Below are 12231 nucleotides of genomic sequence, written 5' to 3'. Positions count from 1 at the left end.
TCCACGGTCATAACAATCTCGTAACTATAGACACAGTACTGACGATAGGGGGGGTTTAAAAAAGCCGCCACAAATAGACGAGGTAAACAAACGTATATCTAGCCTTGCTGGAAGTCACAACTTTACTCCAATTTTACGCGATAAAGTTTCACTTATCTGTGCCATGTTTAAAGAATGATATTTTTACTTGTTTTCTTCGTGATATGAGATCTTGGAAATATGTGAGTGCCGAGAAGAGTAATCGTTACTAAACGCGATGCGTGTTTAAATCTTGCTCCGAAATTTATCAGCGTCCGCGAGGGCTCGCGGAAGATATGTAGATTAAAAGAAAAAAAAAGTAGAAAAGCACGGGGGAACAGTGCGTATTGAGCAATAATTCAGAATTTAACACGGAAACATAATGACATCGTTGAAGAGTGACGAAAAGTTATCTGAAGTTTTGGAACTTTTCCTATTGCCCAATTATAACGTCGTGTCTACTTCCTATCTCGATCTTCTGCTAACCCACATTTCCGAGAATATAAAAGAAAGTAAGAAAGCCGAAAATATACCTTGCAGCATGCATTAGCAAACCTAGCAAATCTTTTTACTCCATTTCAGTTATATTATGTTTTCTGATATCTTTAATTTTACAGGTAACACGAACGATTACAAGCACTGCGAACTGTTACAAAAATGGGTACTGAGGGCAGTGGAGACCTGGAGCGTCGATTGTAAACCGTCCCAGCCTATAAGCATATTTATATTGAAACTTGTGGGGTTAATTTCACGCAATGAATTGCATTTCCATTATTGGCACTGCAAAGGTTTGTATAACAGGCTCTGCGATCTCCTCGAACTTCGCGGAGATGATTTGCCGGCGTCGGTTAAAATGGCTAATACCACGATGTTATCCGACTTGATTAAGCATCGAAGTGGCAGGCAGTGGGTCATAGACTCTGGTGAGTGCTATAATATACATAGTTAAAATAAGTCGAGACACGACTGATGCTCTTTGTTTCTCCAGGTGTTTGGAAGGATATCGTAAAATACGCGCATTGGAATCACACTATGTACGTCACGCGCGAGAGTCAACAGTTTCTTTGGCTCTTGCTTCTACACGAACAGCAGAATATAGACTTTTGTAAGGAAGTCATCTCAATGGTCGCAGCACCGTTGATAACGAACACTTTGGAATCTCAAGTTCGCCAAGTGTTCGAAGATAATTATTTAGATCAGAATAAGTTATTGTGTACTACGTTAGATTTGTTAATCAGTATCATCGAAAACACATTATCCGCGAATATGGACAATACGATACCCGAATTGTGCCAGGAGGTAGTTAACTTAGATACGAGGGTGAAGGCCCTGTTCGAAACGTGCATTAGCACGAAGCTTTTGCCACACGTCCACAAGCTGCTAGTGTTATGTCTATTTATACCAATAAAACGTGCCGTCAGAGAGGGGCAAGAAACTATCGACCACGAGACATCGCAGAAATTTTGTTACGACTTGTGTTATATATCCATGATGCTATTATCGAAGAAGTATATAATAGAGCTAGTGAAAACGAATAAGCTTCTCATGATATATTGGAAGAAGCTTCAATCGTTGCACAAGTTTGTCTTTCCGCATCAACATAAGTTTGAGCATCAAGCTATAAGCATAATGGTAAGCACTAGGGTGGCTCTTATTTACTCTTGGTAAAAATTTCTTTCAAGATTTTCTTCGGGGTACCCTCCAGAATAGTTCCAAATAATTAAAAAAAAATCCGTGCATATTGCATAACGGGAAAGGGTGCCCCTGGGCCCTTAAACATTCAAATCATTATTTAACATCTCGCGAAGTCGATTTCATATAATATCTTCCAAGTTATTGATTAAATAAATAAATATGTCAAACAAAAGTTGTAGATCCGGACAAAGAGCATCTTTTATGTTCTATTACTTTTTCTCGTGCGACAAACGGTTTTCGGAAAAAGTCCTAATAGGTTCTAATAGGTCTAAAACTACTAATAGGTTCTACCCTTGGCTGCGTGCGTTAAACACTCGTACATGAATTACGACCTGTTCGATACGTTTATTACTAAGATGTTCGACGTGACCAGCATAGTTATACAAAGGCTAGCATACAATATCAGGGACACTGTGTACAGAAACAAGTTACCCTTGGCACAGATTTCCAAAGTGTCCATCGATATGCTTTTGGAGATGACAGACATCATGGATAGGGTAATTATAACGCAACTTAATGAATTATATTAATACTTAACTGCAAAGCAGTCACTATCAGTTACGACTAATGATTTTTGTATGCAATAGGACATCGCAGTAATTACATTTCAATCGTTGTGTCATGTACTTAAAAATTTTGTGCCAGACGTGTGCAATGAAACGTTCAACACAGCAGGGACAAACAATACGACGAACTCGGAGAATGGCCCGAGGAAGCATTCATTTCAGTCACCGCTGGAAGGAGATCCCATTATCGATCATCCTAATTTGCTAGCAGCGCTTCTAAATGGCTTGGCAGTCATGACCGAGAAGTTTAAGTTGAAGTGGCAGGAGTGTGTAGAAACTATATGCTTGTTATCCCTTGCTCAGGAAATCTTGAATCACCCGGGAGTAATACCTATGGTGTGTATTCTAAGTAGCTTATAAAATGTATTCGTATATCACGCGTGATAAATCTTTGCTTCTAGATCTCTGTGAATGCTTTAAGAGTCTGCAAACTGGCGATACAGAACTTTATGCCACCTAATTTAGTGCTGCTCGTCGAAACGGACAGTCACATGAATGATATTGGTCCAACGCTTTATAAAAGACTGCACGATGTAAATTGGGAAGTGAGGGATAGCGTATTGGAAGTTCTAAATACTATTGCTGCAATTTCGGAGAACAGTAAGTAATTGCTTATGAAGGTAGTCAGTGGCGCACCCAGAGTAGAGGCAAAGGGGCCTGCACTCTTGAAAGAAGGGGTTTAAAAAGAAAAGAAAACTGGATTTTATTCTTTAAATACATTTTTATAATCACCTGATGAACTTTATTGAAATTGCATTAAAGAGATTTTTCTTGAAAATATTTTTATCCGTTCAACTCGGCTCCCCCCAAGATTAAATTCTGAGTGCGCCACTGAAGGTAATTAATCGGATAGTATGATTAAAGTATACGTATTATATGAATGTGTAACGTGTATAATTATCGGCAGAATATCCAGCATTCCAAGAACTTTTATTGACGAATCAGTTCTTACAATTAGCAGTCGACATTGCTAAATCGGACAGTGAAAGTTACGTTAGGGCATCTGCTTTGATCTTTATCTCAACTGCTGTTCAAATACACAAGCTCTGGGAAGAAGAATTGTCGCAGCTCAATCTACCTGTACGTTGCGCTAAAAAAATATATGAAATCATCGATCGAAGTGTACAGAAATAAACACGCTGCTTTTACATTTCAGGATATGGCCATACATTTACTGAACAACGAGAGCGAAGCTATAGTCAGGAAAGAAGCTGTGATACTAATGAAGGAATTATACATACACTACAAATGGCCGTGAGTATGACTATACGAAAGTCTCCTTCAAGTTTCTAATTAAATTGCACCCTAGGAAAACCGTTATCGATACGATGACGCGAGTAATGGCCACAGCAGCTGTCTTTGACCTCCATTGGGAAGTGAAGACAAGTGCCCTGGAATATTGGAAGCAATTCATAAAGTCGCATATGTCTGATCAAGGGGTGCTCGATGGTCACTTCCCGAAAGTAACATTTTCCAAGGAGCACAGAAAAATTATATCGTTAAATGAGACGGAAATAAAACGGAGGCTGAATAAAGCGTTGGATGAATTAGCGAAGCAGAATTGCTTAGGAGTAAGTTGACCTCAGCGATGCAACTTTCCAAGCGGTGAATAATGTTTCGATGTTTCAGGTTCTTTTAGTTACTTTAGAAGACGACAGTGATTTCGAAGTATGCAGAACATCGGCGGCTATAATACAGCAGCTGAAAGGATTCCTCTTGAAGTATAAGCTTAACGAACCTCTGCCGGAGCTTCCTCTACCAAAGGATAGCGCTACGTTAGATGCTTCGTATATTAAACATGAAACGGTGAATAATGTCGCGAGTACCAATTCTAAAGGAGTGTCTAGTAATTCCAGCAACGTGATCGAGGAAATTGTAGATGCCAACGACGCGAATCTACTTGCTTCTATTTACAAGAATTCAATGAAAATGAACGAGGGGGCGCAGAAGACGGAAGAGAAAACATTTCAATTTATTTCGTGCGTAACTAGAGAAAAGTTCCTTCGAACGATTTTCAATTCAAACATTGATGCCTACATCGAAGAGAAAAATCGATGGCTGACTACGTATACTACGAGCTTCGAATCAATATTGGATGATATATTAACGATGCACAAACAAGGAGACGTGAATGCAATGGACTGCTATTAACTACAGCCAACGTGCCTTACCATTTATATAGAACTTGAGAGCGTCCCTTCGATACGTATATGGTACGCAGTTTTCCATTTAAAACTTACTTTTGAAAAGCTAGTATCTCACCTTACAAATCACATTTCACTTGGTTCTCACGAGCACCCCGATCTAACTATAATTAAACTAGGGTCATTATTAATGAACAAACGCTTCTTTAATATAGAAAAATATCTTTTTATATTCTCTTATGTTAAAGGTAGTACAATAGTGTGTACATAGGTCAGGCAAATTAAAATTTCTTCGTATCTCCGTGTGCAATAAAAGAAATAATAGACATTGTCATATGAAGATTAATTTCGTTCAAATGTATAGTATTTTTTTACTAAAACAAATAAAAACTTTTCATTCGCAATATAATTATAGATAAACTATAATATGAGAAACAATAACCGTAACTAAAAGAATAATCTATTTTAATATTATTGCGAGATAGCGAACATTTCTTTATACTTAATTCAGTCTTCGATCTTGTTTCTACAGCTAAAATAGTGTCTTAACTTAATTAGTATCGTATAATGCATGCTCTTCTTTCCCGTTAAAGTTTATAGTTGCGATTTCTTCCCAAGAATAAGTATTGCTTAACGAATCGTACATTAAAACATTGTTTTCAGTATCAATTCCAGCGAATGTGAATCTGGTGATATCGTTATTCCTACTGCTCGTGTCATTTATCGTTTGCAAATTGAGAATTTCGTCAGGCTCAATTGTATTAGCGATTAAATAGCTAGTATGGCAATGCGAAGATATCGGGTTGGAAGTTTCAGGAGGAAAACTAGTCGATGCTTTTCTATTCTCATCCCCAGCTTCCGTTATGCTTCTATTTTTATTGTGCTGAACGAAACTTTCTACCTTCGTGCTATTCATATATGCCGAATCTTTCCCTTTACTGCCCCTATGTTTCCTCTTACTTAAATCGGTGCAGAGGCTCTCAACGATATTAAAAAACTCTTCGTCGCATATTTCTGTCCTTTTGTTTAATTCGTTCTCCCAAATGATAAATGGACTGCAGTTCAACGCGCAATATGTTTCGTCGTGGTAAAACTTCCTGCCCTCGTCGTAACAGATCGTTGAATTGGTCGCTCGATCGTCTTCGCATTGATAGGTACATTGCTTTTCGCTTTTGATCGCAATATGATTGTACCAATTATTATTACTTTTATTAAACACTGCAGGCTTGAAACATGTCTGCAAGCCTTGAAGCTTGATAATTGTATGTGATAATTCTTCCGGGGTATGATAGTGGATATGATGGTTATGCAAATCTATTATAGTACTATTTGCATGCTTGCAAACAATGCAATGATACAATGCAGACATTTTTCTACTTTTCAATTTTATCTGTAACAAGAGAGACATGTAACTGTAAACCATATACAGAATTACTGAACGTAAATTTTTTTTTAATGAAATACCTACATACGTATGGTTAAAACAAATACCATAAATTATCGGAAGAAATAATCGTAAATTAAAAAGAAACTTACCTTTTGTAAGATCGAACTTATTAGGTTATATAATCGTGCAATAAAGGAAATCGAAATGATTGCAATTACGATTGCCCGACTCTAAGTAACTCTGCTAACTAAAGTACAATGGAATTTCGGGCATAAACAATTAAGAAACACAAATGCATTTCCTAGAGAGAATCTTACAAAGCTAATTCGTATTTCAATAAACGCAGACCGTTATCATAAATATAACTTCAGATTCCGTATAACCCTAATAAGAACCAGAAACATTTCAAATTATTATTTCTCAAGAAATTCCATTCTACGCGATTTCAATAATAAGAATAGCTATCAAAAGCTAACAAGCAATATAATCAAACAATGCATCATCCGTACATGGATCCCAAAGTACCTAAATCGACAATTAAAAATAAAAGAAATTCCAGTTTCCATTTATTTCGGTCGAAGCACGTGGTACAGTAATTAATCGTTCGATTTTTGCCCGTTACGTAAGCAAAGGCGCAATTTCTTCGAATGCTATCCCCGATCAGGTCGCAACAAATGAAAGTATTACTCTGGCCGTCCCGCGGCGGTTTATAAATAAAAAAGAATGCAAAACTTAAATAGCGGCCGATTAAATTTAGATTTGTAAGAAGCCGGCCGGTGGAGCGCATTCGGGACTTGCACCGGACGATCTCTGGACCGTTTCGAACAGCGTAAATCGCCGTGGGACGCATGCGCCGGCTTTGATTACCCGGGCTTCGATACGGCGCGAGCTTTCAGTCGCGCGCAACACCTCGCACGGGGCAGGTGCAAGAAGTCGTTCCTCCCGCGGTGGCGACGTACGTAAACGCGGTCAAAGGGAAACGCTCTTTCGAGCTGAAATTCTAAGCCACCTCCGAGTGTCCCCGCGACCAAGTACATCGCGAGTGAAACACCCTCGAATCGTGCACGAAACAGTTGTGTGCGCGTGCCAGCGAACATGTCCTTCTATTTCCGCGACAAGCCGAAGTTCGGCGACAGATTGCGCGGCAAATCGGGCGACGAGCTTCTCCAGGAGATCAAACAGCAATTCGACGAGGACAGCAAGTCCTTCTTCGAGCCGACCGGCAGGTCGGGACGGGAGCCCCACGACCGGCACACCGCATTCCCACGGGTGAGTTTCATTCTGCACTTAAATTAGCCGTTTGATAGAAGTCGGTAGTTTAATCGACTTCGTACAGCAGTCCGCGATCCGTTGAACGGAAGGTGGACCATGGAGGTGTTGCATATGTTTCTTATACCCTGACGGATATCGGGACCTCGATATCTATATTCAAGTAACCGCGGTACAAAAAATTCTGTATTTATAGACTGGCCCAATTTCTGCGTCGTTTCACCCGTGTGTATTTGGTTTTCACTGCTTGCTGGTTATTCTTGTCACGATCTTGATATTTTCAGAGAGCAGAGTAGCGAAAAAACGTCGCGTTCGTTGGATTCCGATATCCAATGGCTGCGAGTCGGGAGATAAAAATTCGCCGGGGATATAAGGTCGATACAGTGGTTCAATAACTATTCCATTGCAATTCGAGTGATTTATCTTCGTCGTTTACGGTTACATATATGCGATTGCCTTTGGGATAAAGTTTGATAGTATTTTGAAAAGCCTCGTTTAAGTAACATTCTCGAGAAGTTTCGAGTGTCTGTGCCTTGCCCCGGTGTTACGAGAACCTTCTGTGCAACGTAGTCCCTCGAATCACCTGTTCCGCATTGTCAACGAGCCAATTATCATAGTTCATGGCGGCCCCGTGACCGTTACGGTGGCAGTGAGCAATTATTAAGTTACCAATTACCCTATCGTAACAGTCCCGTCTCGGTATGGATGTTTAAACAGTTAGTAACAATTGGAAGAAAAGTTTCGACCGCCGTCAGACGGTGGCGATTATAGAACACTTGTCTGTGCTCGACAATGACCTTACCTTCGTGTAAACAAGCTTGGGCGTTCTTCTACGCCACCTTTCGTTAATACGTTGCGGCAATTGATTTTACCCGTGTCGGGTAAAATCGATTATGTCGGTAGATCGCATGTCTGCCTCTGGAGTGTAATGAGAAGAATCGCTTTAATCTCTGCATTGTGTTACTGGGATGTATGAACGAAAGTAATATAGTAGGGGGAAGGAACTGTGAATTATTCGTGCACGTGTTTGGTATGAAATTATACGTTACATGGAATTCTATTGTTCGAGTATCTGTTTTCGGGGATTTTCGCGGAAAGGAAAAGGACAATTGGGGACATAAAGGCCGGGAGATGCTGAGTAAGTAGGACCTTTCAATCGAAAGTGCTCTACCCTTGTTCGACAGCTCGTAAAAATCGTCAATTTCCCCGAGAATAGGGCGCGTAATCATCGTTACTGCTTCTGTCGACAAGGGGACGGGCACGGTCCTTTTGTTCGATTTATTTTGTAACCTAGATCGGTGAGGAAGGCATTAGGAAACGGGCGTTCTGCTCCTTTTATCCATATCCCTTTTCTCAAATACGCATTGTAGGTTAGGATGTTTTCTTGGTGTGTATCGATATATCGATCGGAATAAGATCTGATCGAAAATAGAAGGTAGCGAGTGTAGTGAATAAAAACAACGTCTCTAACAATATCTGTACTTTAATTTTAATCTTCTGGATATTAAGCCTCAGTTACAATTTAGAAATTCGATTAGAAAATCTAACTTTATTTTATTGCAAGGATATTACGCGTTCTCGGTTTACCACCTTTACGTGTGTCCTCGTTTCATTCGACATATAATCGAGAATTTGGAGCGTAGGTGTTGTGGCGACAGATCGATAAATCGTTTTCGGGCGACTGTTGATTGACGGCAGAGCGGAAATTGCTGTGGTCGATTGTCGGAAATGGTCTTTAACGGAAATCTACTTTCGGCAGTGTCATTAGCGATAGTTCCCCTCCGTGTAGTAGAATGTGCTTTCTCTTGGTTACATTTTCATAATTGTGGAAGAGTGGCTATAACGTGATTCCGTCGGGAAATGCTGACCATTATCCATTAAACCATTTCGTGCTGTGCACACATTTTCAACATTCAAAGTTTATTACAAGATAACCTTTCGCAGAAGCCTAAACTTTGAATTCGATTTTCTCAAAACCGGTGGCTCGTACGAAAAAAGTGTATTGCACATATTCAATCGATTTTTGGGCGAGGAATCGACCACTATCTCGTAAATCGTTCGGCTCGTAACACGTTCGGCTCGTAACTCGAGTCGAAGTCGAAATTAACGTGAACGATGCTTTAGTCGCTTTCGCGGCGCCCTCCACGTTTCCGCCAACGATCACGCACGATCGCTGGGACGATACGGGGTACACGAAGGGGTCGATTGACTTTCAGATTCGTGAGGCGAGCATGTTTCGCGGCGTTCGATTCGGGGCACGTGCTTCGCAACTTAAAATACGCGAGCGCGCGCCACCGAGCTCATTCCTTTATACTTTCTTGGCACGGTTTCCCGTCGTTCGAAAGCACCATTAAACGTGCACTTTAAACACTGGCGAACGATGCCATCGAAATGATCGAAAAGACGTACGAGACGATAAATCGCCATTGGGGCAAAAGTCACGTGCTGGTATTGTTTCGCGTGAAACCGAGGAGAGGTTCTTGGTCATAGAAGGGACGTGCTCGAGGTTATTCAATGACCCAATTGAAAGTTAGCAAGTTAATGGCATAAATCTGGGAACCAATAAGTTGTGGGTATGTAGAGTAGGATAGTGATTAGGCTTGAAATTATTTCAGTGTGAAATTAACTAGAGCTGCGCTTCTTATTGAATTGTTAGCTTCGTAAACCATTGTGGGTGATTTTAAAATCGTCCTATCAGTGTTAAATAAAGCTAGGATCTCCTTCTACCATCAATGGCAGTGGCGCACTCAGGATTTAATCTCATTTTTAATGCAAATTCAATACAATTCGTTAGGTGATTATGAAAATTTATTTAAAGAATAAACTCTAGTTTTCTTTACTTTTTTCATTTTTCTTGGCTTCTCTTGGACAGGGTTCACAGTGCGAAGTATATGGGCGTTCGGGACAAAACTCGTAACTAATGAAATAATCAGTTTTCGACCTAAATACTCTAATACTTTTTTAAAGAAAATATAAAGATGCATCGATTGGCATATAATAAAATATACAGTTTCATTAAAAACACTGAGGTGATTTCTTATTGAATAAATAGTCTTTTATCAATATTTACTTTTGCAATTTATTGTCAACTGAATACTGACTAACTTTTGTTCGAAACATTTTTTTATCAAATTATTTTTATCACGTGCATTTGAAGTTAGAATTTTTTCATTAAACTATTTTAAATATATAATCAGCTTTCTTGGACCTACGAATAGTCAGGTAAAAAAGGCTATACTTTTTCCTTAAATCGTTGATAATTATTGCCGGACACTCTTTTATATTTAAAAGTACCAAAATGTGGTCATAAATTCCAATTTTCTTTTGCTTTAGTCTAAAGAAATTCACTTTTCAAAGATTTTAGAATTCTTGATCTGCACATTTCTTTCTAAAAAAATTTATTTCTCAAACACTCGCAGGTAATAGCAGATAAAGACGTTATTTTCATAAAATATAAAGTTCGGTGAACCAAATATAAAAAAAAAAATCAGGCACACGGTTTGTTACGTATTTTTTAAAAAGTCGATTGAAATAAAATTTTCATTCTCGGAACTAAGAAGTTTTCTAATGATCAGTAAGGCCATAAGCCAAAACAATAATTTTGAAACACACATACCCATGACCCTGTAATCCATGGTTAATAAAGTGAGCGAAGATTAATAAATATTCTTAAGGCCCAAATAAAAATAAGAAAGTAACTCTACCACGTACTAATTGCGACTGACGCTTGAACTAATTAGTTTCCAGGTTAAGATGTTAAATAACATCGTAAACAGCTACGGTAACCTAAGTAGTCGATTCCCACAACCAAACTCGATTTCTGAACATCTTGATGTAAATATTAAATGATAACTATCACCCTGCAAAATATTTGATTTTTCAATTTTTGTCCACGTACCAACGTGCTGTGGAGCTCCTTGGCCCCCCTCTGAGTGCGCCACCGATCAATGCTAATATTTTTCTTCGCTGACGACACCTTCTGTTGTCCTATATACTATTTAAGATGAAGCAGAAGCCCTAGTGGCCTGAAAAGCGTGCAACCAAGGCCATTCGGCAGCACTTTCGCCCACTCTAAATCGAATGTGCCCCTCGAGAGAGAGAGGGTAGTCAGTCCGTAGAAGTAGGCAGAGCAACGACCTATTAAAACCACCCCAATTGCATTAAGCGCCCCTCTTCGAGCGGGAAGAGGGTGACGACGTGCTGTCCACGGTTCGAAATGAGATCAATATGGGGAGCGTGGTGCGTTTCGCGGTGCTGCTGCTGCTAGGGGTCTGGCAAGGGTAGCGCACGGGTTTGAGTCAGCAATTCCGTTGAAATTTTCCACGCAGTTAGTCCACGTCGCGTATAATAACGTTAAATACGCGCACCCCCCGGGAATAATTTTGTATATTCTGTGGTGAATAATTTTCTGAATTCCTTGGCTTCTCGAAGAAGTGGCACGATTAAGTGGCACGTGTAGCTTCATACATTTGGGTCAGGTAAAAATCGATCGGTTCATTATTATTCAAATTGAGCACTGACTACGTGCAGTCGAATCAAGTGACCCGAACCTCGTGCACTCGACTCGCGAGTCGGTTGGTCGGGACACGAGAGGCGTGTCGTTGGCTTTTCAGAAGCACAGACTCAGACACTCGGCAAAGCACCCAGAAATAACGCGTTTGTTGCCAAACGCCCGCGGGGGGATGACTTACCGCTTACTCGTCTCGGCGGGCGCGCAACCAGCTCTTGCCTCCTATCTTCCGATAAAACGGCGGAACGTTAATCGGCTGATAAGATCGTCAAATGGGAGTCAGTTGGAAGGAAGGTTCTTTGAATAGGAGGGCACAAGAGGCCTGGCAAGTGTTTGGTATCAGAGTACCAAATTGCGTAACTTCGACCAGAGAATTAGAATTTAAAACAAATTCTTGTGGCGTTCACTGTAGAGGTGTTATTCTCAGACGAAGAGACTTTGGTGGCTTTAAGAAGGGATTCTTGTGTAACAGCCACCAAAAGTAACTGATATTTATAATTTTTTTAAAAAAAAAAGAAACTATTGTTGATATTGGATTAAACTCTTTTGGGATGCAAGGAGGCATCTTTAAACTTGTAGAATTTTTTTTATGTCGATCCTTCTTATTTTTCCACGCTGTTTTTCTCGAATACGGTAAAAGTG

At 39.9% G+C, this 12231-nt stretch overlaps 2 protein-coding genes and 1 long non-coding RNA gene across 3 annotated transcripts in view; 2 read left to right on the top strand and 1 right to left on the bottom strand.

The window, feature by feature from the left end:
• The first annotated feature begins 22 nt into the window (after positions 1 to 22).
• Positions 23 to 4882, top strand: LOC143375408 (integrator complex assembly factor Brat1). The gene is made up of 10 exons (XM_076824455.1): positions 23 to 530; positions 636 to 941; positions 1007 to 1650; positions 1998 to 2210; positions 2301 to 2615; positions 2681 to 2879; positions 3187 to 3359; positions 3436 to 3533; positions 3589 to 3850; positions 3909 to 4882. Exons 1-10 carry the CDS (start codon positions 401 to 403, stop codon positions 4428 to 4430), a joined length of 2862 nt encoding a protein of 953 aa, XP_076680570.1. The 5' UTR covers positions 23 to 400; the 3' UTR covers positions 4431 to 4882.
• Positions 4883 to 6276: 1394 nt separating this feature from the next.
• Positions 6277 to 8490, bottom strand: LOC143375427 (uncharacterized). The gene is made up of 2 exons (XR_013086897.1): positions 7756 to 8490; positions 6277 to 7662 (listed from the first exon to the last, which is right to left on the bottom strand). It is a non-coding gene; the product is annotated as an uncharacterized LOC143375427 (long non-coding RNA).
• Positions 6691 to 12231, top strand: part of Stv (BAG domain-containing protein starvin) — a 29696-nt gene continuing 24155 nt past the window's right edge. Inside the window, exon 1 of the mRNA XM_076824465.1 lies at positions 6691 to 7079. Within this exon, the coding sequence (XP_076680580.1) occupies positions 6906 to 7079 (174 nt within the window). The 5' untranslated portion in view covers positions 6691 to 6905. The remainder of the gene's footprint in view (positions 7080 to 12231) is intronic.

Source organism: Andrena cerasifolii, chromosome 12 (assembly GCF_050908995.1).
Source record: "Andrena cerasifolii isolate SP2316 chromosome 12, iyAndCera1_principal, whole genome shotgun sequence".
NCBI lineage: Eukaryota > Metazoa > Arthropoda > Insecta > Hymenoptera > Andrenidae > Andrena > Andrena cerasifolii.
The sequence above is the reverse complement of the archived record's forward strand: the minus strand, read 5'-3'. Positions and strand labels throughout refer to the sequence as shown.

Coding starts and splice junctions, on each gene's coding strand:
- LOC143375408 (XM_076824455.1), top strand. CDS start 401: ATGACATCGTTGAAGAGTGACGAAAAGTTATCTGAAGTTTTGGAACTT. Junction 531..635: donor TTCCGAGAATATAAAAGAAA/GTAAGAAAGCCG, acceptor TTAATTTTACAG/GTAACACGAACGATTACAAG. Junction 2,880..3,186: donor TGCTGCAATTTCGGAGAACA/GTAAGTAATTGC, acceptor AATTATCGGCAG/AATATCCAGCATTCCAAGAA.